Below are 24,777 nucleotides of genomic sequence, written 5' to 3' on the forward strand. Positions count from 1 at the left end.
GTACAAGTCCTTGGGATTGACCCTGGAGGAAGCAGCATGAGAAGACATTCTTTAACAAGATCAGGGATTGTCAAGGGTGTAGGGACTGTCGGAAATGCAAGAGTCGAGCGAGGGGAGCGAATGCTGGAACAACCCTTCGTGAGAAAAGAAAGGGTGCAAGAAGAGAGAATGTAAGTAGGTTATGAAGAGTGGGAAAATGATGAGGATAGTTCCAGAGTCTGAAGAGTTAAATAAAGCGGTTAGAGCGCCAAACGACGCGAATGGATGCACCGCACGATCGAGCCACGTGGCAGCAGATGGAAGGGTGGCCCTGGCACCCCTGGTTAAACTCAGAATACGTCGTATCAATAGAATACCTGATGGTACGATGTGTCGTCGAAAGGGGATCAGGGGCACAGTAGGAGTCAGGGTCAAATCGAATGACTGGATGTCCCATCAGCCATACAGAAAGCGCCACGTGGATCAAGTTGAATGACTGCACGTCTCATCAGCTATACAAGGAGCGCCTCGTGGAAGATACGGGAAGGGCCTTGAGCTCTTCGCTGCCCCCAGGCATCGACCAAGCCCAAGGTCAAAGTCAATGTCAAGATAGGGACGACGCCCAAGGCGACACTAGCATGAGACGCCCGAGGCGTCGCCTGGAATGACATAAAGGACGACACCAGCCTGAGACGTCGCGGGCGTCGCCCACCAAAATATCAGCGAGTTTGCCTCCCCGATACCCACAGGTAGGAAAGACTGTGGAGGGAGACGAAGTCGAAGAAGGTGAAGTTAGTTACTGGCGTCGCATCCCTGAGACCCACAGGTAGGAAAGACTGTGGAGGGAGGCGGGACCGCCAAAACGCCGGCGAATTGCTGGCAGGGCGTTCCCCGATACCTATGGGAAGGAAAGACCATGGAGGGAACGACCCCCTCTCAGAACACTCGGCGTTTCAGACACCCGAGGACGATACGGCGCTGCTGTAGCAGGCCTCTCCTTAGGCGTGGGCGTCGGGTGCTAGGGATCAGGGGAAGGACAGTTTGGGTGTTAGAAGCACCCGTGGACGATACGGCTCCATTAGATGAGCCTCTTCGTGGGCGTGGCATCGGCGCGTGACCTTTCCCAGGCCTACTAGGCCGCCTGACGAAGTGAAAGAAGCGAGTATAATGCAAGCCAAACAACCAAGGCACAAGAAGGCAAAGGATGAGAATAAAATCACACAGGCAGAATTTTATGCCGCGAGGACACGAAAGCAATCATAACAGATTTCCGGAGTTATATCAAGAGTACATATCAAGAGTACATATGATTCAAAGAATTACAAATTTGTCAGAGAAGGTTAAAACAAGTATAAAGGGATGGGCTGATGATCAAGGGCGGCGACTCAATCGACTAGCTCCAAGGGCACGACCTTTCCATCAACAATGTGGTGAGTGGAATCGCAGCTGGAAATGTCAATCCCCGGATTCGTGCAGACTGCTTGAGCCAAAGCTTCTTGGAACCCCTCCTCGAAAGTACCCGCCATCTCCTGGATAAGGGCCTTTTTGTCCTTCTCTAGCTCCTCAACGGCGGCGTCCCCAGAGGCTACCTGCTTCTCCAGAGCCTCCTTTTCCACGCGAAGCCAACTGACCTCGACCTGTAGTTTGTCGTAGTCAGCCTAGAGAAGGTCCATAGCTTTGGCCTGGGTGGCCATTTCCTCTTTTTTCCGCTCCATCTCGTCAGCCTGCTTACAGCAACGGTCCTTCAAGTCCTTTTGAACTTCTGCATCAGCTTTGACCAATTCTTGAAGGCCCGTTAACTGGACTTGGAGGGCGACTTCCCGAGTATAAAAGCCAGCCTGGAGCTCCAATGCCTCTGCCAGTTGCCTCTCAGTTTCTGCTTTGGACTCTTGCACCTGCTTCAGGGAGGTTTGGTAGGTTTCATTCTGGCATCCCAGGGTTTTCTTCTCCTCCTCCAGAGCAGTCACCCTTGTTTCCAAGGCCTGGAGAGTTTGGGTTTGTAAGGCAGCGTTCCTGGCCTGGGCGCGCCATTCAAGGGCCACCGCCAAGAAGGCCCCCAAGTAGAAAGGCATGCCTTCCTTCCTGTCGGTGCCCTCTGGCAGAGTCCCGCCACTGAAGCCCCTCATTAGATGCATGATTGGAGGAGGGATGGCGATGAGATCGGGGGCGGCAGCGGCAACGGCAGGAGCAGGGGAAGCAGAGACTTCCACCGGCGGAGGAGGCGAGGCAGATTCGGCACCTTCGCCCCCTTCCTCTTGGACTGTGGCGGGTGGAAACGAGGTCGCGCTTAGAGGGTCATCCATGAAGGGATTCCCTCCCTGAGGCGACGTCTCAAGCAGAAGAGGAACCCATGCAGATTTTCTCCTTTTGAAAGGCGCCACACCTTCCGAGTCCTCATCATCTGATAAAATCTCCAAGACCCGTTTCCCTTTGTCAAGGGGGGTTGGAGCCGGTGACGAGGCCGTGGCTAGAGGAACGGCGGCGATGGGCAGAGGAGAGCCAGGAGCCTGAAGTGCTGCGGGGCTATGTGGAGATGACGGAGATGAACTTAGAGGAGCTTCGGCGGTGATCGGAGGAGGCGGCGACAGAGTTGGTGGGGGGACCGGATCGGCAGCAGGGGTGGAGGAGGCGCCCGCCTTGGCGGCGCGAGCCTCCTTCATTGCTTTCGCCAGCATCATTCTCTTAGAAGCGTCCATCACCGATCCTACATCAAAACAGACCAAACAACAAAAATCAGGGCCGAAACAACTATACAAAATTACAAAGCGCATAGAAGCGTGAGATGCAAGTAACGGGACACCATGAGAAACAGGGGGGAAAACAGTGGAAACAAACGTCTGGTAAACAAGGTGTTCACGGCGAAAGGGGAGAAGGGAAGCATCTCCTTACCAAAATATGTTGTTAGGGCGTGAGCGTTGTACTCACTAGCAACAAGCTTCAGGGTATCAAAAACGATCCCCAGCCCCGCCAGGGCCTTGCTTACCTCCTTGTCAGCCGGAGATAGCTCTTCCAGGGCTTTGGCCCTAAGCAGCTTAGGACGCTCCGTCCAATAGAGGGGAAAGCCGTCCAAGGCGGTAGGGTCGTACTTGGCGCTGCACACCCTAAAGAACTTCCCTTTCCAGTTCTTGTAAGAGTTTTGGAAGAGGGAGAGGAGGATCCTGCCCGCGATCCCGGAAAAGCTTACCCAAAAGCTTTTCCCCTGCTTTTTCACCTCAAAGAAATGCAGGAAAACGTCTACAGAAGGGAGGATGCCCAGGTGTCCGCAAAGAATTTGAAAACCCCTCACGAATGCCCAGCTGTTGGGATGGAGCTGGGCGGGGGCAGTATTGATTTCAGTGAGGAGTTCCCGTTCAAAGGGGTGAATGGGAGACGTACTCCTACGCGTTTGAACACGGTCTGGTACATGAAGAAGAAGGGTTTCCCCTTTCTAGGTCTGTCGTCCAAACAAACAGGTTCTCCAGGCCTGCCGAGACGGACGGATATGTGGGCGTCGTGAGTGCGGCAGAAAGCATTAAAGTTATACAAATGGGGATCCCCACGGTGAGCTTCCAGGTCCTGGAAAGTGGTCAAGCTGATACATTCGTTCAAAAGCTCGTCGGGGGCCCATGGGTAGTAGGCTTTGTAGTTGGACTTGGGGTCTTGGGGGAAGAATCAGGCTCCGCGTTTGTGCGCGTCATGGTGTAAATAAATAGCTGAAGAAAGAAGAGAGGAAAAAGGTTTTAGCAAGTGTAGCCATGACAGGAAAGGGAATGAACCCCTGGAAACATCACCCACGCGAGAGAACCCAGAAAGAAGGAGGAGGGACAAAGAAGGAAGGAGAAACGGAAGAACATAGTGATGCATGAATATTAACAGTCCCAGGCAGTTCAATAAATCATGTAATGCGACAAAAGGGAAGAGTCGTGAGTACTCGAAATCGTACCTTTGCTATCGGAGTGAAGGCAGTAGAAGAGCACGGGAAGGAGAGAACACCAATTGCAGAGAAAGGGGGTTTGAAGATGACGAACAGTGCAGAGACGCAGAGGGAATGAATGTAACAGTAGGGTGAGCGCGGGGTTTGGGGTAACTTAAACGTTACATCTTACAACCCAAGAGGCGCTAACTAAGAGCCGTGAGATCGTGCCACGTGTCAAAGGATCAATCGCCCAAGGGAATCGCAAGGGTCTCTAGAGGCTGGCCGTGCGATGGGCCACGTGGCGCACGATCAAGGGTAACCCCGAAAGGCGCTATCATTCCCGTTTCAGAGGATGTCCAATCAACCATTAAGAGCGCTCCTGTGGTTCGGAGAGTGTCACGTCAATAATTCGAAAATTGTTGAGTCAGCAAGGAGCGACACGTCATCAGAGTGACACGTGGACGGCGTGGGCGAGGCCTTAGTCTTTACGCTGAAGACAAGTCTTCGGCTTAAGACTGGGGGGCTTGTGTACCGTCCCGTACCCGGGCGTTGACTAAGTCAAGGTCAAAGTCAACACTGGAGGTCAAAGTCAACACAGGGCGTCGCCTGGGTGAAGAGACACTAAGTGCCAGCACCGTCAAGAAAGAAGGCGTCGCCAAGGCAAGGCGTCGCCCAACCAGGGCGTCGCCAGATCAAACATTACCAAAGCAAGGCAATCACAGTGTGGTTCCCTGATACCCATGGGTAGGAAAGACCATGGAGGGAGCGACGCCGTGGGAAGGCCCCAAACCCTGGATGACCAGGGAACAGTAATAAAGAGGAGAGAAAGGTGGCTTCAAGGCCATAGCAACAACACCAGTGTAGGGCAGCCTGACTCGAGAAGTACCCCTGCCGCCCAGAAACGCCTTTGGGACAGATACGACTCAAGAGGAAGGTCACGCCCAGGGTAGCCGGGTGCAGGGTACGAGAGGAAGGCAGATACGCTCTCAAAGTAAGTGACTAGATAATTGGGGGCATGAGTTGGCACCCAAAAAGTCACCCCTAGCACAGTAACACTCCCAGGCGGGAGGACTCACACGTAGAAACGTCCCCAGATGGGCAGAAACGCCCCCAGATGGGGTCAAGGCGTCGTGAGGCCCTCCACGTGTACGACAGCCAGGTCAGAATAGAAACACCCTTTAGTCAGGTGCCAGGTAATCAAGTCATTCAATACAGTTTCCGTTTCGAGCGTTCAAGTACTATGATGGCTCCCAAGCGTTTCAACGTCTTAAATGCGCTACGTTTTCTAATTAAACGCTTTAGAGTGCGTTACGTTTGTAATTAAAAGCGCTTTAAGGCGCTTTAAATGCTTGGGTAGTTTAAATAGCGCGGAGAATGTTGGGAACGGGGTTCGAACTTTCTGCAAATTTACCAGAACTCTCTAGTCGCTTGCTCGTGCTTCAAGATTACGAAAAAGGGACTGGGGAATATGTTTTCCTGAGAGAGAGAACACAGACACACAATACACAGTTATTTTTACCACCTTCAGAGTGCCATACGCGGTGCTCAGAGACGGAGGTGAACAGTTTTGGTGTTTCTTGCTGGCTGACTTGAGCGTCGGAGTGCAAACGGCCGCTAGGGCGCCTCTTTGTCCTCTTTTTTGCAGGAATCCACAGGTAATCAGTGGGAGGGAGTCCCTAGCTGACGGTTGAGGTCGCGCACGAAGACGTCCCGATCAACCGGACGGAACACCTTCGTTCGTTCGTTTTTCACCCTTCTTTCACGATCGAGTCAGCCTCTGCGAACCCTGCTCACCTTTCCTTTTCTTTTTCCTTTGCAGTTTCCGCGATGGCTCGAACAAAGACCACTGCGAATCCTCCTCCCTCGTCACGAAACCCTTCATCTCAAGCTCACAACCCACCACGAGCACCTGGTGCTTCTTCTTCCCAGGCTGAGAGGCCTGCAACCTCCCGCCCTAACCTGGCTCAGGCTACTCCACCGGTCGCCGGAGGAGCCTCGATTCCTTCCCCAGACTTCAAAAAGCTATACCCATGGACCAGCTCGGCACTGCTGAAAGAAACTTCTTCGATAAACTCTGAAACTGCGGTACTCTGACTAAGGAAAGGGGACCAGTCGGATCTTTCCTTCCACAAGGAGCACGATAGCAAGGTGACCGTGCTGCCTTGCCACCCTGAGGAGCCGATCTGTGCTTACGACAAAGCGAGCGGTGGCGAGTCGTTCTGCTTCCTCTACACAACGTTTTTCAAGAAGGTGAAGCTCCGACTTCCCTTCACTCGTTTTGAGCGAGAGCTGCTAACCGAGCTCGATATCGCCCCCGCCCAGCTTCACCCCAACAGCTGGGCGTTCGTAAGGGCGTTCCAGATCATCTGTGCACATTTGGGACTGCCAGCGTCAGTGGATGTTTTCCTCTTCCTTTTTGAAGCCAAACACCCAGGAGATCGCCTTTGGGTGAGTCTGAACGGGATTGCTGGGAGGTCGATCCTTTCTATCTTCCAGCAATCTTATAAGGATTGGAAGGGGAAGTTCATTCAAATACGCCAAAACGACCAGGATGCCTCGATGCTCGACGGGTTTCCCTTGTACTGGGTAAACAAGGGAAACAAAGACGCCAAGGGAAGCTTCAGGAGGCCAAGAAGTCCTGACAGCATGGGAGCCTTGGACAAAGACTTGTGCCTCTTCTGGAAGAGCGTGGCAGACGCCAATATCACTTTCCTCACCACTGCGCTCATCTCCTTCGAGTTCTTCGAAGATCAACTCGAGGTTCGCATAGGTTAGAGCTCACCTCAGTGTCTAAGTCATTACTCTTGGCGATACTTCTGCTAACTGTTTCTGGGCGTCTTGTCTGTTGTGCACAAGACTTTGGTTTTATTTTCTGCACCACTTATCTGCTTTTGTTGCATACTGACTTATGTGTTTATCCTTCTCTCTGAGCTAACCCATGTACCTTTATATTATGCAGATCGTATGTTGGGCAAGGGAAAACTGGCTGAATTGAGGGCGCTCGCCCGAGCCCATGGGTTGGCGTCGGGTTCCCAGACCATGCCAAATTCAGTGGTGGAGATCGCTGCTGCCCAGGGCAGATCGCCCCCCAAAGGCCCAGCTCCTTCCGAGGCCCAGCCCGCCCAACAACGCAAAAAACTCGTCCTTAGGAAACCAAAGAGGAAAACCCCTCAAGTGGTTCATGAGGATGAAGAAGAAGACGATGAGGCGACTGAGGATGGCCTTATCACTAAGAGGAAGAGGGTGGCGCCTTCTTCACCACCTGCTCCACCTCCTCCCCCAACATCAACACCACCTTCCACACCAGCTCCACCTCCTCCCCCAGCTCCCACATCGCCAGTCCAAGCAGTTCCCCTGGCATCTGCACTTCCTGTGGTTGAGGCTGCCGAGCCCAACTTTATGGAGAACCCCCCGAGCACCTCCACGCCATACGTATCTGCTGGAGGGGGTCCTCCTTCAACTGCCTCAACTGCTGGAGCTGCACCAGGCGGGGATGAAGGCGCTCACAACTCGCCTATCATCATCACCGAATCCCCGCCGTCGCCACCACGCCAAGAAGCTCCCATTCAACAACCAACTCAAGAAGGTGGTGGCGATAACCAACAACAAGTTCCCCTGGCGCCCCCACGAGCAAACCTCTCCCTTGAGGTAAAAAGGGTGTGGGAACCCTTCTCAGCGAAACTCAAGATGATGGCGGAGGACTTCCCCTCCATCATATCCAAAGCTGTGGAGAGTTCCAGCAGGAAGCTCCAGGATGACATCTCCGTGCTCCAAGAGGAAAATCGCACAATAAGGATTGAGGTGGAGAAATTATCCTGCAATCTAATGCTCGCGGAGATCGATCACTCCCGAGTGGAGGATGCTATGAGCACCGAGCTTCGGGAGGCACGCAAGGAGGCCACTGATCTACACCATAAGGTGCAGCTCTTAGCTCAAGAGAAGATCGAGCTGGAGAGCAAGCTGGTCCCCTATCGCGTCAAAGTGGCTGACCTGGAGGCGTTGATCAAAGCAGATGCCGCCAAGGTAAAAAACCTCGAGAAAAGGTCAGCAGATCGGGAGGTCTTCTTGGGAAAAGTTGAGAAGGAGAGAGACGACACCATGGCCAAACTCGCCGAGGCCAAAGAGGAAAATGGGAAGGTCGCCGCAGAGTTGATCCAGGCGCAGGCGGAGAACAAGAAGGTTACTGAAGACCTTCTTCAAGCTCGGGAGGGAGCTGAAGAACTGAAGCGGCAGAATGAGGGGCTCAAGAAGCAGATTGAAGAACTCAAGCTGAGCTCCGCCCAAATTCTCGCTGCTGGGTTCGAAGCCGCCTTGGAACAGTTCGCCTGCCAATACCCCGATCTGGACCTCTCCATGGTGTCTCTCAACAACGAAGTGGTGGATGGGAAGATTGTTCCTTCTGAAGACTAACTGCTTCCCTCCATCCATGATTCCTGTGCTTTCTCCTTTAGATATACTTACTTGTAATAAACTTTCCCTTTCCTTGTACATGTATTCTGAACTGGTGTTACTTATGCTATGACATTTTCCGCTTCTTTTTATACTCTCTTCTTGTTAACTTTATCTTCCTTGCACAAATCTCTTTAGACAAATTAACTTAGTAACTTCGTAAGCGCAATTGTATACTATCCGCCTCGAACCATCAGCTTTCGAACAATAACACTCTAACAACTTGTAACCTCGAGGTAATGAACCTTAGCGTGAAATCGCTCTTCAAATAACGAAACTCAACCCAACTAATGGCTTAAGACACAGCTCGTCTAATCTGCCTTATCAAAACGGGTCTTGACTTTCTCGCCATTGCTTGAATTTCTCCTGGTCGCCAAAGGCTCTTGGCGATACCAGCTTCCTCTTTCCTTCACAACTTGGCCATTGTTCCTTTATCTGGGGGTAGAGGCGCCTTTCGGATCCTTCTCTACCTCCCTGAGCTTCAGAACAAAAGACCGGGTGGTTAGGCGTTCTCTTCAAACCTACCTTAGCCACCTTCCAAACGTCTTCCACCCTTTACACCATACCTGAACTCGTTCGAGACGAGAAGGATTTTATCTTGCCTGAACTCGCTCATCGGCGAGAAGGTCTTTAACTCGCCTGAACTCGCTCATCGGCGAGAAGGTCTTTATCTCGTGCCTCTACATTGCCCCAGGGGTTACATCTTCTCTCCCCCAAAAACACTGAGGACTTCTTGTTGGTGCCTCTACATTGCCCAGAGGCTACATCTTCTCTCCTCTGGAAGCACTGAGGACTTTTTGCTGGTGCCTCTACATTGCCCCAGAGGCTACATCTTCTCTCCTCTGGAAGCACTGAGGACTTTTTGCTGGTGCCTCTACATTGCCCCAGAGGCTACATTTTCTCTCCTCTGGAAGCACTGAGGACTTTTTGCTGGTGCCTCTACATTGCCCCAGGGGTTACATCTTCTCTCCCCCAGAAACACTGAGGACTTTTTACTCTTCCTCGCCTGCACTCGCTCGACGGCGAGGAGGTCTTTATCTCGCCTCAGGACGCGCGAGGGCGTTGAGGTCTTCTACTGGTGCCTCCGATCGCCGAAAGACGATGAGGACTTTAACTTTAACTGATGCCGCCAATCGCCGAAAGACGATGGGGACTTAGAAACCTTTTAGAAAGCATGCAACATAACTTCAACTTGCCTTAAATCACATATAAGTGACAAGGTCTTTCTTCAAAACTTTCGGAAAACAACAAGCATGCAATCTAAAACACTTTAAACTTCGAAAACTCTTCTTTATTGGGCGACCTCATTAAAAACCCTCCTTAGGGGAAAAAGAGTGCCCCCTCCAAACTGTTTTAACAGAAACATTGTAAAGCTCTTCGTGTTTGTTTTTACTTACAAAGTTCTTAACTGTAATATATCTTGAGGTGCGTGGCGTTCCAAGTGCGAGGAATCGCCCCTCCTTCCAAAGTTTCTAAGCTGTAGGCGCCGTTCCCGAGCGCCTCGGTTATTCTGAACGGTCTCGTCCACTTAGGCGACAGCTTATTCTCCATCTCGTACTGGTGGGCTTTCCTCATCACCAGGTCGCCTTCTCTGAACTGTCTTGGCGTCACCTTCGAGTTATACCTTCGTTCAATCCTTCTTTTCACCGCCTCAGCTTTTAATCTCGCCTCTTCCCTGACCTCATCCAGTAGGTCCAAGTTCAACCTTCTCTCCTCATTTGAGTCTTCCTCCACGAAGTTCTGGAATCTCGGCGAGCTCTCCTGGATCTCCACTGGAATCATTGCGTCGCATCCATAGACCAGGCTGAACGGGGTCTCATGGGTTCCTGACTGCTCGGTGGTGTGGTACGCCCAGACTATACGGGGTACCTCCTCAGCCCAACTTCCTTTGGCTTTCTCTAGCCTTCTCTTCAAACCTCTTAGCAACACCCGATTGGCTGACTCTACTTGGCCATTCGTCTGAGGGTGCTCGACGGATGCAAATACTTGTTGAATTCCCACCCCTTCGCACAGCTTCTTCAACAGGTGACTTGCAAACTGAGTCCCATTGTCCGACACCAGGCGCTTGGGCACACCAAATCGGCACACAATGTTCTTCCACACGAAACCCTCGATCTTGTGCGCGGTGATCTGGGCCACTGGTTCTGCTTCGATCCACTTGGTGAAATATTCAATCGCCACCACCAAGTACTTCATCTGCCTGATCGCCAGCGGGAACGGTCCCAGGATGTCGATTCCCCATGTATGAAACGGCCAAGGGCTGTAAATCGACTTCAACTCCTCGGGAGGCGCCTTGTGCCAATCGGCGTGCTGCTGGCATTGCTTGCATCACTGCGCATACCTCTTGCAATCTTCTCTCATTGTTGGCCAGTAGTAACCTGCACAGAGAGTCCTTGCGGTCAAAGCTCGACCCCCGACGTGGCTTCCGCATATCCCTTCATGGAGCTCAGCCATAATTCTTGTACATTTCTCGCCGTGCACACATTCCAGGAGTGGGTGAGTGAACCCAAACCTATACAGCTCGCCATCAATCATTGTGAACTTGCTAGAATTCTTCTTTATCTTCCTAGCCTCTGTTGGATCCAGCGGGAGAAGGCCATCCGCCAGGCATCGCTTGTACTGCGTTACCCGGGTGTCTGGCTCATGTGTAGCGCAGACCTGCGTCATGTTCACCCTCTCCCCCCGACATGCTCTTATTCTCGGCGATCTCAAGGTTTCTTGAGTCAAAGACCTGTGACTCCTCGCCGCTTTCTCCGTCGATTTGCTTACCTGAAGAACCAGGTGATCTGCCACAAATGCTCTAGGCGCCTTCAGAGTTTCTTGAATCACCGTCCTCTGCATACCCCCCTTGCCCGAACTGGCGAGCTTGGCTAGCAAGTCAGCTCAGGCATTCTGCTCCCTGGGCACATGCACCACTTCAAAGGAGACAAAGGAACTCTTCAATTCCTGTACATACTCCAGGTAAGCCGCCATTTGTGGATCTTTAGCTTGGAACTCGCCTGTTACTTGTCCCGTGACTAACAGCGAGTCACTCTTAGCCATCAACACCCTAGCTCCCATCTCCTTGGCCAGCAAGATACCGGCGATCAGCGCCTCATATTCTGCTTGATTATTGCTGGCCTTGAAGGCAAACCTCAAAGATTGTTCGATCAGCACGCCGTTGGGCCCCTCCAAGATGACCCCAGCACCGCTGCCCTGCTGGTTCGACGATCCGTCCACTAAAAGCACCCAACGGAAGTCATCTCCCTCAACTCGTGTTGCTTCAGACGAGAGCTCGACCACAAAGTCTGCAAAGATCTGCCCCTTGATCGGACCTCGGGGCTCATACTTGATGTCGAACTCCGACAGCTCCACCGCCCACTTCACCATCCTCCCAACGACGTCGGGCTTCTTTAGGACCTTCTGGATGGGCAAGTCGGTCATCACCAGTATCGTGAAGCTATGGAAATAGTGGCGTAACCTCCTTGCCGAAAAGACTACTGCCAGTGCAGCCTTCTCCAGGGCCTGATATCTCGTTTCGGGGCCCTGCAGCACCTTACTAACAAAATAAATGGGCTTTTGAGCCTGATCTTGGTCCTGGGTGAGCACCGCACTCACCGCCCTCTCAGTTACAGCAAAATACAACCTGATAGGGGTTCCCACCAGCGGTTTGCACAAAACCGGCGGGCTCGCCAGATACTCCTTAAGCTTGACGAAGGCTTCTTCACACTCCTTCGTCCAGGCAAACTTGTTATTCCGCCTTAAACACTGGAAATATGGATGGCCCTTCTCTCCGCTAGCCGACACGAAGCGAGACAGGGCGGCCATCCGACCTGTAAGCTGTTGTACTTCCTTCACAGTGGCCGGGCTCCTCATCGCCAAGATGGCGGCACACTTATCAGGGTTGGCTTCTATTCCTCTCTCAGTTAAGAGGAAACCCAAGAACTTTCCCGCCTCCACGCCAAAGATGCACTTCTCGGGATTCAGCTTCAACCTAAACTTGGCGATCGTAGTGAACAACTCCTCCAAGTCCGCAACGTGCTTGCTTTTCTCTGGCGAGGTCACGACCATGTCATCCACGTACGCTTGCACATTCCTTCCCAGCATTGGTGCAAGTACCCGATCCATCAACCTCTGGTACGTGGCCCCCGCGTTCTTCAGCCCAAAAGGCATCAACTTGTAGCAGTAGCACGATCTCTCGGTCATGAAGGCAGTCTTCTCTTCATCCATGGGATGCATCTTGATCTGGTTGTACCTCGAGAAGGCGTCCAGGAAACTCAACAACTTACACCCTGTAGCACTGTCCACCAGGGCGTCTATGCTTGGTAAAGGATACGAGTCCTTTGGGCAAGCCTTGTTCAGATCAGTGAAGTCGACGCACATGCGCCATTTCCCGTTGCTCTTCTTCACCAGCACGACATTAGCCAGCCACTCAGGGTACTGGACTTCCCTGATATGGCCTGCAGCGAGGAGCTTCTGGGTTTCGTCTCTAATCGCCTGCCTCCTCTCCTCGTTGAACTTCCTTCTCCTCTTCCGCACTGGTCTCACCTGATTGTCCATCGCCAAATGATGGCACAAGAAGTCGGGATCGATCCCGGGCATGTCCGAAGCGGACCATGCAAACGCATCCAGATGCCGTTCTATCACCTTGGCGATTTGGTCCTGGAGCTCAACCTCCAGAGATCTTCCCAGCTTGAAGATCTTTCCTCCGATCTCTCTTTCGAGCCACTGCTCGACGGGTTTTGGCCTGGTTTCTCTGGCGATCACTGCCTTGGCGATTCCCAGCTCCCTCGCTTCCTTAGGGCGATTCCTCGCCTCTTCTTCCTCTAGACCGGCGTTCCCCTCCCCCAGCTCAGCGTCCACCATCACTACGTCACTTCCGGCGGTCTCTTCTATCACTGTCGACCGGGGCTTCACACCTGGAGGCGGGGTGGTTGTCACGTAACTCACCGACCTCTTGTTCTTCAGGCTATTCTCATAGCACTTCTTCGCTTCTTTCTGGTCGGACTTGATGGTGATCACCACCCCCTCCATAGACGGCAGCTTCACCTTCATGTGCCGGGTCGACGGTATAGCGCCTATTCTGTTGAGCGTGGGCCTTCCCAGCAGAATGTTGTATGCTGAAGGAGCGTTCACGACAAGGTACTTGATTTTCCCTGTTCTCGAACCTACCTCATCTGTAAACGTAGTCCTCAACTCAATGTACCCCCTGATCTCCACCCGGTCACCAGCGAAACCATACAAACACCCTCCATAGGGCCTCAGCTGGTCAAGGGGTAGCTCCAACTGCGTGAAAGTCGGCCAGAACATCACGTCTGCCGAGCTTCCTTGGTCCACCAGAACCCTGTGGACCTTCCTTCCTGTTGTGATCAGCGAGATGACTATGGGGTCGTTGTCATGAGGCACAACGTCCCGAAGATCTTGCTTTGTGAACGTAATGTCCACATCCGGCGAGTGGTCTTCGAACATATCCACCGTCATCACAGACCTCGCATACTTCTTCCTCTGTGACGCGGTGCATCCACCACCCGAGAAACCTCCTGCAATGGTGTGGATTTCCCCGTGGGTAGGCATCTCGTGCTGCTGAGCCTCACCACCTGCTAGTTGGGAGCTCGACGCGCCCCCCGTCCTTCTGTCCAGCAAGTAGTCGTTTAGGAACCCGCTCTTGGCCAGATCGTCGAGCTGGTATCCTAAAGCCAAACACGAATCCACGGTGTGGCCAAAGCCCTGGTGGAACTCACACCAGGCGTCTGGCTTTGGTCCCAGCACCTTGTCGCCCACCTTCTCGGGCGCCTTCAGCCTAGCTGATATATTGGGAATGGCGATCAGGTCCGCCAATCCCATGACAAACTTGTGCTTTGGCGGGCGATTGTACTCCCGGCGTGCTGGTTGAGGGCGCCCTGGGCTCCTGCCCTTGTTCTTCCTTGGATCATAAGGATGGCGAGTCCTCTGATCCCTCTTAGTCGCCGCTGTCTCCAGCACCCTCTGTGGCTGGATCCTGGTCTGGGCACGTGGCCTAGCGAGAGCCACGCTTCCCCTCTTCTCGGCGACCTCACTCTCATCGGCGATGTGGGCCACCGCAAGTCGCCTGACCCCAGCAAACGTGGCAGGGTGAGCCCTGATCAATGCCTCGCAGAATGGTCCCGGCAGCACGCTCTTCTTGAATGCGTAGACCAGCATCTCTTCGTCTTTGGCTGGCGAGCGGACCATCTGCGCCCCAAAACGATTCAGGTAGTCCCTAAGGGACTCTCCCTGATACTGCCTTATGTCGAACAAATCATAAGACACCCTGGGCGGTGCCTTGTTCACGATGTACTGCTCGACGAAGATCTTTGAAAACTGTTGGAAGTTGGTTATGTGACCTGTAGGCAGGTTCACAAACCATTCCAGCGCCGTTCCCTGGAGTGTGCTCACAAACATCTTGCAGTACACGGCGTCTGATCCTCCTGACAGCATCATCTGCGTATGGAACGTGGTGAGATGTGCCTCAGGATCCTTCACGCCGGTAAAAATAGCCTTCACAGGTACCACACTCGCAGGGACAGGCGTGTCGGTAATCGCCTGAGCGAAAGGCATAGGAAAAACGCGAGGCGGCGTTGACAGCGCGACCTCTTCGGCGACTGGACGCCCTCGCTGCTCCTGAAGAGCTTGACGCAGTTCTTCAGTCACTCTGCTAAGCTCATCATTCCTGGCCCGAGAGGCGACCAGGTCCTCATGCATTCTTGCCTGCTCTATACGCGAGGCTTCCACATTCGCCTGCAGCGAGCACATGATTTCCACCATCTGCGCCATAGTCATGGCGCCTTCAGCAGCAACGGGCGCAACTGGACTTGAACGGTTGCTTCTCATTTTTCTCATGAAAACTTGACAAATCACAGAGAGCAATGAACAACACCTTCTTCAGCGACGATCGATTCAGCGATCAATCGGTCAGAACTTCGCAGAAACTTCGAAAAACCTCAAGAACACAGCAAACCCTCACAGAAACCCGCAACTCCACCAAAAACCAACGCTTCTTCCACGAAAAACCAAACGAGCCAAAGAACTCAGATCTCACCGATCAAAACTCGCGTAAGCAGCAAAAAACTTCACCTCCCCGAACAAAAACCCAAACGAACGGTGTAAGACGCGAAATTACCGAACAGAACCTAGATGAACAGCGGACAATGGTTGCACCAGCACACAACCACACAGAAACTGCAGAAACCTCCAAGAACTCACGCTGCGGATGGGAACAGGTTTTACACGGCCCCACGGTGGGCGCCTGATGATCCTGCCTGTTGACCAAAACGCTGGAGCTTTGCCTCGTCAAACTTGGATCGACGTATGCGCCGTGTCAGCCTTCGTCCTTCGCCGCGATCCACCTCAAGAACCTGCAAAAGACGAAACGGCGCCACTGCGGCCGATCGCGCTCCGACGCCCAAGTCAGCGACTGAACCCCCAATTACTCAAGAGTAAAACTCAAGAACTCTAAGGAACCGTGACCAGTTCTCTCTCAGTATACTCAAGACTCGCAAGCGTAAAGAAGACAATCTGAACGTGCGTACCTCAGAAGTTCGTTGGAAACTCTTATATACCTGGACACTTTCTCTCTCCTGGCAGTTACACATCTGGACACGTGGCTCGCATCCAGCTGTACACGTGCCATCATCTGGAACATCCTTGACTTGGGCGCTACTTCTGACTCTTCTTTGGCTAAGTTACTTATGCATGGTATACTCAGTGCATAGTTGCCTTGGAGCGTGATCTTCTTCTGGATGGCGAGTTCGGGTGCCTTCATACACACCTTCCCTGTGGTCTCGCCGGCCGCCTTCATGATCTACACCACCTGTTTCACCGTATATGCTCTGGCCAGCTGGGAAGTGTCTATCTGCCTTCATCTTCAGCGATGTCCTTGTTTCGGCGATCTCCAATCACTTGGTCGCCTGGGTTCACATCTGGCGACTTCATCTTCAACTTGGTGACCGCCGGTTCAGGCATGATGGATATCGGAGCACGCCAACTTAATAATTGGCGACTACGCGAACCCCCCGACTTCCTCCCCTTCGGCCAGCCAGGCGCCCTATCCAACACGCCTATATAATAGCTCGACGCCACGTCATTACTCCCGACTACCAGGGCGGTAAAGAGTTCATACTTGTATTCTAGACCTATACAAGTTCCAATACATCATTTTCCATTATGTCTTTGCTAGTTCATAATTCTGTTTTTCATTCCTATTAGGATTCCTCTATTTCTGAAAAAAGTGCTTACTGTTTTTCCTTATTTCAATTGATTTACGTACTGGAAAATTCTGAAATTCTGGATTTGAGATATTCAAAGTGTTATAAAAGAATAGAAAAAAGAATCATTCAAAAATTCGAAGTACACAAAAAATGATAAATAAAATAAAAAAAGTGTACAATTCTGCCGAAAAGAATACGGTAATCTGGCAGCGATTTTAAAACATTTATCTCAATTAATTGGCTTACTGTTTTTAATTGATTCCAGTGCCATTATTGAGTTAACATCTTGAAGTTTCTGTGGTTTAATTTTCATAATCCAGTTCGCTCTACATCATTCCAGTTAAACCAGTGACTATCAAGCACAGTTTGCATTAAAAAAAAATTTCCAGTAGCTAAATTTTTTGTTTTCTTCATCTACTCTAGTGCTTTTCCTTAAGTATTCTTTTGTGTGCCTACTTTTCTCATTGAGTTCTTTATTTTTCTTGATTGTCTTTCATTCTTACTCTTTGAGTTTGTCTTACATATAGTATTCCTTTTGCAATTACCTTTCCTTGCTTATACCTTTTCTTGTTTGTCTTTATTGTTTCTTTGGTTTTGTGGTGGTTTGCTCTTGAGATTGGTGTGCTTGCTTTGACATATTTCATTTGAGGATTCCAAGACCTCAAGATCAGATTGGTGCAAGAACATTATTTCTTTGAGAGTGATTTTTTTTTTCAGCCTCATTTCACTTCGGCATTTTCATTGCCAAAGCTCACTGTTTTTGCTAATTTTTAACTTGTTTGCTGTTTTTGTGTGTTTGCTGTTTTTAATTACAAATGGCTGGATTTTCAAGTGATGCATCCTACAAGCAGAATTCTGGTCGGACTTGATGGTGAATTACATGAAGCTCAAAGAACCATTAGACGGTTGGAGGAGAAATTGCAAAAGATGGAGGTGCAACAAGCTAGACCATCTCCTTCAATTCATGATGAGCATCATAGACCTTCAACAAGAGTTTCTTCCAATGATGTTGGCCGTGAAGATGAGCATAGGAGAAGGAGAACTCCACCCCAAGTCCATGGACAAAGACATCATCACCAAGGGGAAAGAATTCACTACGGCAATGGCTTCTATCATGATGCAAAGTCCAAGCTTCCTTCGGTCAAGCTACCTTGTTTTAATGGTTCTAGTGATCCAAATGTATATTTAGATTGGGAGGCTAAGTGTGAACAAATTTTTGAGATCCATGAGATCCAAGATGAGCATAAGCTTAAGCTAGCCACCCTAGAGTTTAGTGATTATGCCATGAAATGGTGGCATGGAATTGTAAAGGACATTATCTATCACAAGGGTCCTCCCGTGGACTCTTGGAACTCTTTGAAGGATCATATGGGCGCTAGGTTTGTGCCCCCACATTTTAGGAAAGACCTCATGTTGAGACTCCAACGGTTTCAACAAGGCACGCTAAATGTGGATGAATATTATAAGGAGCTTGAGACGCTTGTGCTTAAAATTGAATTAGAAGAAAGTGAAGAAGCCATGGTTGCTAGGTTTGTGAGTGGTCTTAGGAAGGATATTCAAGACATTGTTGAGTTACAAGAGTATTCATCATTGGGCTCTTTAGTTCATCTTGCAATGAAGGTGGAAGCCCAACTTGCTAAGAAGAACTCTTTTAAAAATGCTTCCAATGATGGATACTACTCCAAGTCTTGGAGAAACAAAACTTATTTTTCTAAACATCCTTCCAAAGATTCTTCTTTCAAACCCAAGGAATCTAAGCCATCTACTTCTAGACCTAAGTCTCCCACTAGAACATCTAACACTAAATGTTTTAAATGTATGGGTTATGGTCATATTGCTGCAAATTGTCCTTCCAAACTAAGTATGTACATGCATGAGGGCATTGTAGTTAGTGAGCATGATTCGGATTCTCCAAAGCATTCATTGCATTCTCATGCATCTAGTGAGGAAGAGAGCGAATGTCCACTTGAAGGGGACTTGTTAGTTGTGAGAAGACTTCTTGGACAAGTTTCACAACCTTTTGATGAAAGTCAAAGGGAAAATATTTTCCATACAAGATGTCTTATTCAAAACAACATTTGTTCCTTGATAGTGGATGGGGGTAGTTGTGCAAATGTGGCTACTACAAGAGTAGTAGATAAGCTTGGATTGCCTACTATCTCTCATACAAAGCCCTACAAATTACAATGGCTTAGTGAAGTAGGAGAAATAATTGTTAATAAACAAGTCCTCATCCATTTCTCCATTGGAAAATACAAAGATGGGGTATTATGTGATGTTGTGCCCATGGAAGCCACTCATGTTCTTTTGGGAAGGCCTTGGCAATTTGATAGAAAAGTTTTACATGATGGCTTTACCAACAAACTATCTTTTGAATTCCATGGTCACAAGGTTACTTTAAAATCTCTCTCTCCCAGAGAAGTCCATGAGGACCAAGTTATCATGAAGAAAAAGAGGGAGAGTGAAAAAGATAAAAAAGATAAGAGTTCTAAGCCTACACTCCTTGTGTCTAGGCGTGACATTGAAAGGGAAATAGTGGCTCATCATCCTCTTTTCTTAGCCATCCCTAGAACTCTTAGAGTAGAATCACTTGTTGATAGTCCTCATTGCTTGGAAAATTTGGTAGAAGAGTTCCAAGATGTGTTTCAAGATCCTCCAAATGGACTTCCACCTTTGAGAGGGATTGAGCACCAAATTGATTTGATACCGGGCTCCTCTTTACCAAACCGTCCAGCATATAGGACCAATCCAAGTGAAACCAAGGAAATTCGCCAACAAGTTGAGGCTTTGATTGAGAAAGGGTGGGTGCAAGATAGCATGAGTCCTTGTGCTATGCCTATCATCTTAGTGCCAAAAAAGGATGGCACATGGCGAATGTGTTCGGATTGTAGGGCCATAAATAACATAACCATTAAGTATAGGCATCCCATACCTAGACTAGATGATTTGTTGGATGAATTACATGGTTCTAAAATCTTTTCAAAGATTGATCTTAAAAGCGGCTACAATCAAATCCATATCAAACCGGGTGATGAATGGAAGACGGCTTTTAAGACCAACTTTGGTTTATATGAGTGGTTAGTTATGCCTTTTGGTTTAACTAATGCACCAAGTACCTTCATGCGCCTCATGCATCATGTTCTTAGACCTTTCATTGGTAAGTTTGTTGTGGTTTACTTTGATGACATTCTCATTTATAGCTTATCTTTGAATGACCATAGGTTGCATGTTAGGCAAGTTTTAGAAACCCTTAGAAAGGAACATTTGTATGCTAACCTTGCTAAATGTATGTTTGCTCTTGATCATATAGAATTCCTAGGGTTTGTTGTGAGTTGTAAAGGGGTCCATGTGGACAAAACAAAGGTGGTGGCCATTCAAAATTAGCCTACACCGAAATCTTTGAATGAGGTCCGAAGTTTTCATGGACTTGCTTCTTTCTATAGAAGATTTGTCCCAAACTTTGGTACCATTGTCGCACCACTCAATGACATAGTGAAAAAGGATGTGGTCTTTCATTGGGGAGAAGCACAACAAAATGCTTTTGATACTTTGAAAGTTAAATTGACTAATATTCCCATCTTGGCCCTTCCTAATTTCACTAAGACATTTGAGATTGAGTGTGATGCTTCAAGCATAGGTATTGGGGCTGTTCTCCTTCAAGAGGGCCACCCCATAGCCTATTTTAGTGAGAAATTGAAGGGAAGTCATCTCAACTATTCCACCTATGATAAGGAATTATATGCACTTGTTAGGGCTTTGTTTACTTGGCAACACTATCTTTTCCCAAAGAGTTTGTGATACATAGTGATCATGAATCTCTTAAATATTTGAAAAGCCAAAACAAACTTAACAAGAGGCATGCTAAGTGGGTGGAATTCATTGAGCAATTTCCTTATGTGATCAAACACAAGCAAGGCAAAATAAATATTGTGGCGGATCTTTCTAGAAGATACACCTTGCTAAATCTTTTAACCTCTCAATATCTAGGTTTTGATCACATTAAGGAACTCTATCATGATGACCTTGATTTTTCTCTCATCTATCAAGAGTGTCTTAAGGGAGGACACAAAGACTTTTTTATTCAAGATGGCTTTCTTTTTAAAGGAAAAAGTCTTTGTGTTCCCCAATGCTCTATTAGATTATCTCTTGTTAGAGAAGCTCATGAGGGGGGTTTAATGGGACATTTTGGGGTTGCTAAAACTTTGGATGTGTTGCATGAACATTTCTTTTGGCCTCATATGCATAAACATGTTCATAGTTTGTGTGATAAATGCATAGCTTGCCGCAAAGCTAAGTCTAAGATGCATCCCCATGGTCTATATACTCCTCTTCCTATCCTTCAATGCCTTGGGTAGATATATCTATGGATTTCATCGTAGGCTTACCCAAGACATCAAAGGGAAAGGACTCCATTTTTGTGGTAGTGGATCGTTTTTCAAAGATGGCTCACTTTATTCCTTGCCACAAAGTGGATGATGCATGCCACATTGCAAACCTCTTCTTCCAAGAAGTGGTTCGCTTGCATGGGATTCCTAGGTCTATAGTGTCCGATAGAGATCCTAAATTCTTGAGTCACTTTTGGAAGACCTTGTGGGGCAAGCTTGGAACTAAGCTTTTATTTTCTACCACTTGCCACCCACAAACTGATGGTCAAACCGAGGTGGTGAATAGAACTTTGGGACAACTATTGAGATGCTTTATTTCGGGGAATCCTAGAGTGTGGGAGAATTTACTACCCCATGTTGAGTTTGCATATAACCGAGTAGTAAATTCTACCACCTCCCATTCTCCTTTTGAGGTGGTCTATGGGTTTAATCCCCTAACACCTCTTGATCTTCTTCCTATTCCCCTTCTTGGAGATGTCTTGTGCAAAGATGGGGATGAAAAGGCTTCTTTTGTGAAAACTTTGCATAAAGACATCAAGAAGAGAATTGAGAAGAAGGTTGGCAAGTATGTTGAACTTGCAAATAAAAGGAGAAAAGCATTGTTGTTTGATGAGGGCGATTGGGTTTGGCTTCACTTGAGGAAGGATCGTTTTCCTACTCAAAGGAAGTCCAAACTAATGCCTCGAGGGGATGGACCTTTCCAAGTCCTCAAGAGGATTAATGACAATGCTTATGAGTTAGATATGCCTAATACATTCTTAGGTAGTCATACTTTAAATGTCAGCGATCTAACTCCTTTTTCTGTAGGTCTCCAGAATTCGTGGTCGAATTCTCTCCAACTCGGGGAGTATGATAGAGATCAAGCTCAAGAGGACATGGAGGCCAATCAACAAGATCAAGAAGAGGTAGAGGCACAAATGGAGGACGCCCATGGAGGTCAAAGCCCACCTCAAAGGATTACAAGAAGCATGTTCAAAGCTTTAGGAGCTAGAGGACATTTATTTTCTCTTTTTGTAATTTCTTTAGTTGAAGGTGCTTAGAGGGAAACATTAGAAACCTCTTTTGTTATAGCATCTTTTAGGCTTTAGTTAGGAGCTTTAGGAGGGGGGTGTATTAGTAGATAGGTGTAGGAGTAGAATAGGAGGTGCCAAAGTGAAAGCTTTGCAAAATAGGCGCCGGTTCTAGAATGTTTTAGGAGGGAATTTTGAAATTGTTTAGCTTGCATTTTCAGCACCTTAGGCTATAAATAGAGGTGCTCTCTTTGTAAAATTCAGATTGGAATTTAATCTAAGAAAACTCTACTCAAATTTTGAGTGAACTTTGGAGAGCTTTGAGCCTTCTTCTCTAGTCTTATCTTGATGGATCAATGGAGTCCTCAAGTGGCGGCATCACTCTCATCTAGGAGCATTCCACACTTCTAGTGGCGAGATCATCCATCCTCCTTCCATCTTCATGAGCATTTCTTCTCTCCTTCCTTTCTCCTCTTTCTATTGTTTTTGTTAGCTTGTGTTCTTGAGTTTTGGTTTGGTGTTCTTGCTGTTTTTATAAGTTTTTTTGGTTCGGCAGTTTTATAATTCTGTCCATTCATCTTGTTCCTTTGCTTTTCTTGCTCATTTGTTCGGTTCAATTTGACTATAATTGGTTCATCCAAATGAGTTTGGGATTTGGTACTAGTTTTTGGTGAGTTCTTGTCTTAGAACAATGATCCAACTCTAAGAAAAGTGCCTCTATAATGTCCAACTCAAGGTGATTCCTAAGAAGGTCAAGAACCTTTCTCTATATGGCTAGTGGAATCACATCACCTAGCCTCAAAGAAATACAGAAATACATTCACTGATGGCGTAGGGCCAAAGTGGTCGCAAAGAATAAAGAAGGCCCTAACGATCGCCCAGTTGTTGGGGTGTAGCTGGGCAGGGGCCACGTTGACCTCGGTAAGAAGGGCGTGCTCAAAACCAGTGAAGGGTAGGCGAAGCTTGAGCCTCTTGAAGACGGTGGAGTATATGAAGCAAAAGGGGCCTTCTGGGTCTGACGATTCATCAATGCACACATGTTCGCCTTTCTTACAGGGCAGGACCTTCAAGAACTTGTCGTGCTTCTTCCCGAAGATACGAGTTTTGGGGTCGGTCTCGCCCTCCTTATACGTTTTTATATCCTCAAAGGAGATGATGCTGGAGGTTTCGACCAGAAGGTCGTCAGGAGCCCAGCGGTACAAAGATTTGTAGTTGATGGGAGGAGTTGGATTTGGAGTAGGTTTTGTTGGAGCCATCTCGAGAAGAAAGCTAAAGAAGGGGAAGGAAAGAGGAAGAAAAGGGCAAACTTCAAAGAAAGGAAATGGTGCACTTCAGAAACATTCGAAAAATAGAGAGACGCGAAAAAAAAGAACAGAAATCATAAAATGCAAAAAACATAAATAGTCCCAGAACAATTAAAGCATATTATGAGCATCGGAATAGTAAAACAAAAGCGATTATGAAGTAAAGGGCATACCTTGGAGTAATCGTGATTCGAGAAGTTGAAGTAAGCAAGGAGAGAAGGCATAGCGTTCTAAGAAATAAGGTTTTCGAAGAAATCAAATGCCTACGAAAAGTAATGGAACAGTGAAAGGAGCGTAAGATTTGAAGGGTTTAAGGTATCGGAGAAGCGCAAGCGGTAGCGAGCCTCTACCGTTGATCTTGCCACATGTACGCTGGTGAAAAAAGTATGATGAGACGTCACCTCAGCGCACTGTGCACGTCCTATCACTCGTTCGCCATGTAGGTCGTTGTGGGCAATCACTTAGACTCTTCGCCGAAACAAGTTATAGCTCGAGCCTGGGGGCTTGTGTACTGGCCAGACCTCGAACATCGGCTGCAAAGATCTGTATCCGATGTGACATCGAACCTCGGTGGTCCAGTCGTGATAATGGGCCACATAAGTAGGCCCCAGAAATAATAATGAGTTATCATCCAGACGTAAGAAGGACCTAAGTCATGGGATGGTTCATTCATGTTGTGTGTATATTACGTTCAGGTCTAGCACAAGTAAATAATCCTTGGAAGAGCTAAGGCCCGTAAGGGTTAGGGTTTCCAAGGAAAGACTGCATGCATGGCACGTGAATACTTAGGACACCCATAGAACAGATGGCCCCGCAGCGCTGGTACATGAGTTGGTACCCTGGCGGCCATACTATAAGATTATGCACTCCAGAAGAGTCAAGTCCTATGCGGCGGCTGTGCCAAGCTTGTGCAACGCATCACAGGATGCCTTGCCAGTAACCCTAATTCCACTTAAGGAAAGATCCTCGTGGGACAAGGAGTTAACCTAGATACGGCCTATATAAAGGGTGGTAAGAACCCTAGAAAGGTACGTCGTTTCTAAGACTGAAAATGCTTTATATACTTATTGTTTCTTAGCCCAGTACTGACTTGATCGTCGGAGTGCAATCAACAGGTAGAGCCCCCTCTGTTTCAATGGAGCCACTCTCGAACACCCAAGGAGAGAGCATAAACCACCAGGAAATAGGAGGAGCCACCATCTGCCTTTGAAGTCAATGGCGGCTGAGTCAAACGGCGAGAACAGAGCCCAACAATTATATTTATTATTGTTAGGAGATATTAATGTTCCCATTATTACTGTACCGACCAGTCCTCGGACATCGACACCAGAGAAGACATCGGACATCGGCGTCTGAGAGGAATGGTGGGCCACGTAAGCTGGGTCCCCCAAGTAGTATAAGTTAACATGAGTTAACGCCCAAATACTAAGAAAAGACCTAAGTCACGAGAGGATCATGCATGAGGTGTGTATGGTACATTCGGGTATGACACAAGCAAGTGTTCCTTAGAGGCGCTGAGGCCCATTAGGGTTAGGGTTTCCAAGGAAAGAC

General features: G+C 48.6%; 1 protein-coding gene across 1 annotated transcript; it reads right to left on the reverse strand.

Annotated features, from left to right (window-relative positions):
- Positions 1 to 1,364: 1,364 nt before the first annotated feature.
- Positions 1,365 to 2,675, reverse strand: LOC137834065 (arabinogalactan protein 1-like). The gene is made up of 2 exons (XM_068642129.1): positions 2,160 to 2,675; positions 1,365 to 1,616 (listed from the first exon to the last, which is right to left on the reverse strand). The coding sequence occupies exons 1-2, from the start codon at positions 2,673 to 2,675 to the stop codon at positions 1,365 to 1,367; spliced, it is 768 nt and encodes a 255-aa protein (XP_068498230.1).
- Between the last annotated feature and the right edge of the window lie 22,102 nt (positions 2,676 to 24,777).

Source organism: Phaseolus vulgaris, chromosome 5 (assembly GCF_000499845.2).
Source record: "Phaseolus vulgaris cultivar G19833 chromosome 5, P. vulgaris v2.0, whole genome shotgun sequence".
Taxonomy (NCBI): Eukaryota; Viridiplantae; Streptophyta; class Magnoliopsida; order Fabales; family Fabaceae; genus Phaseolus; species Phaseolus vulgaris.

Excerpts from the sequence above, each read along its gene's own strand:
- LOC137834065 (XM_068642129.1), bottom strand. The coding sequence starts at position 2,675 with ATGGACGCTTCTAAGAGAATGATGCTGGCGAAAGCAATGAAGGAGGCT. Across the intron at positions 1,617-2,159 it reads CTGCTTCCCCTGCTCCTGCC|GTCGAGGTCAGTTGGCTTCG; the intron begins GTTGCCGCTGCC and ends GACAAACTACAG.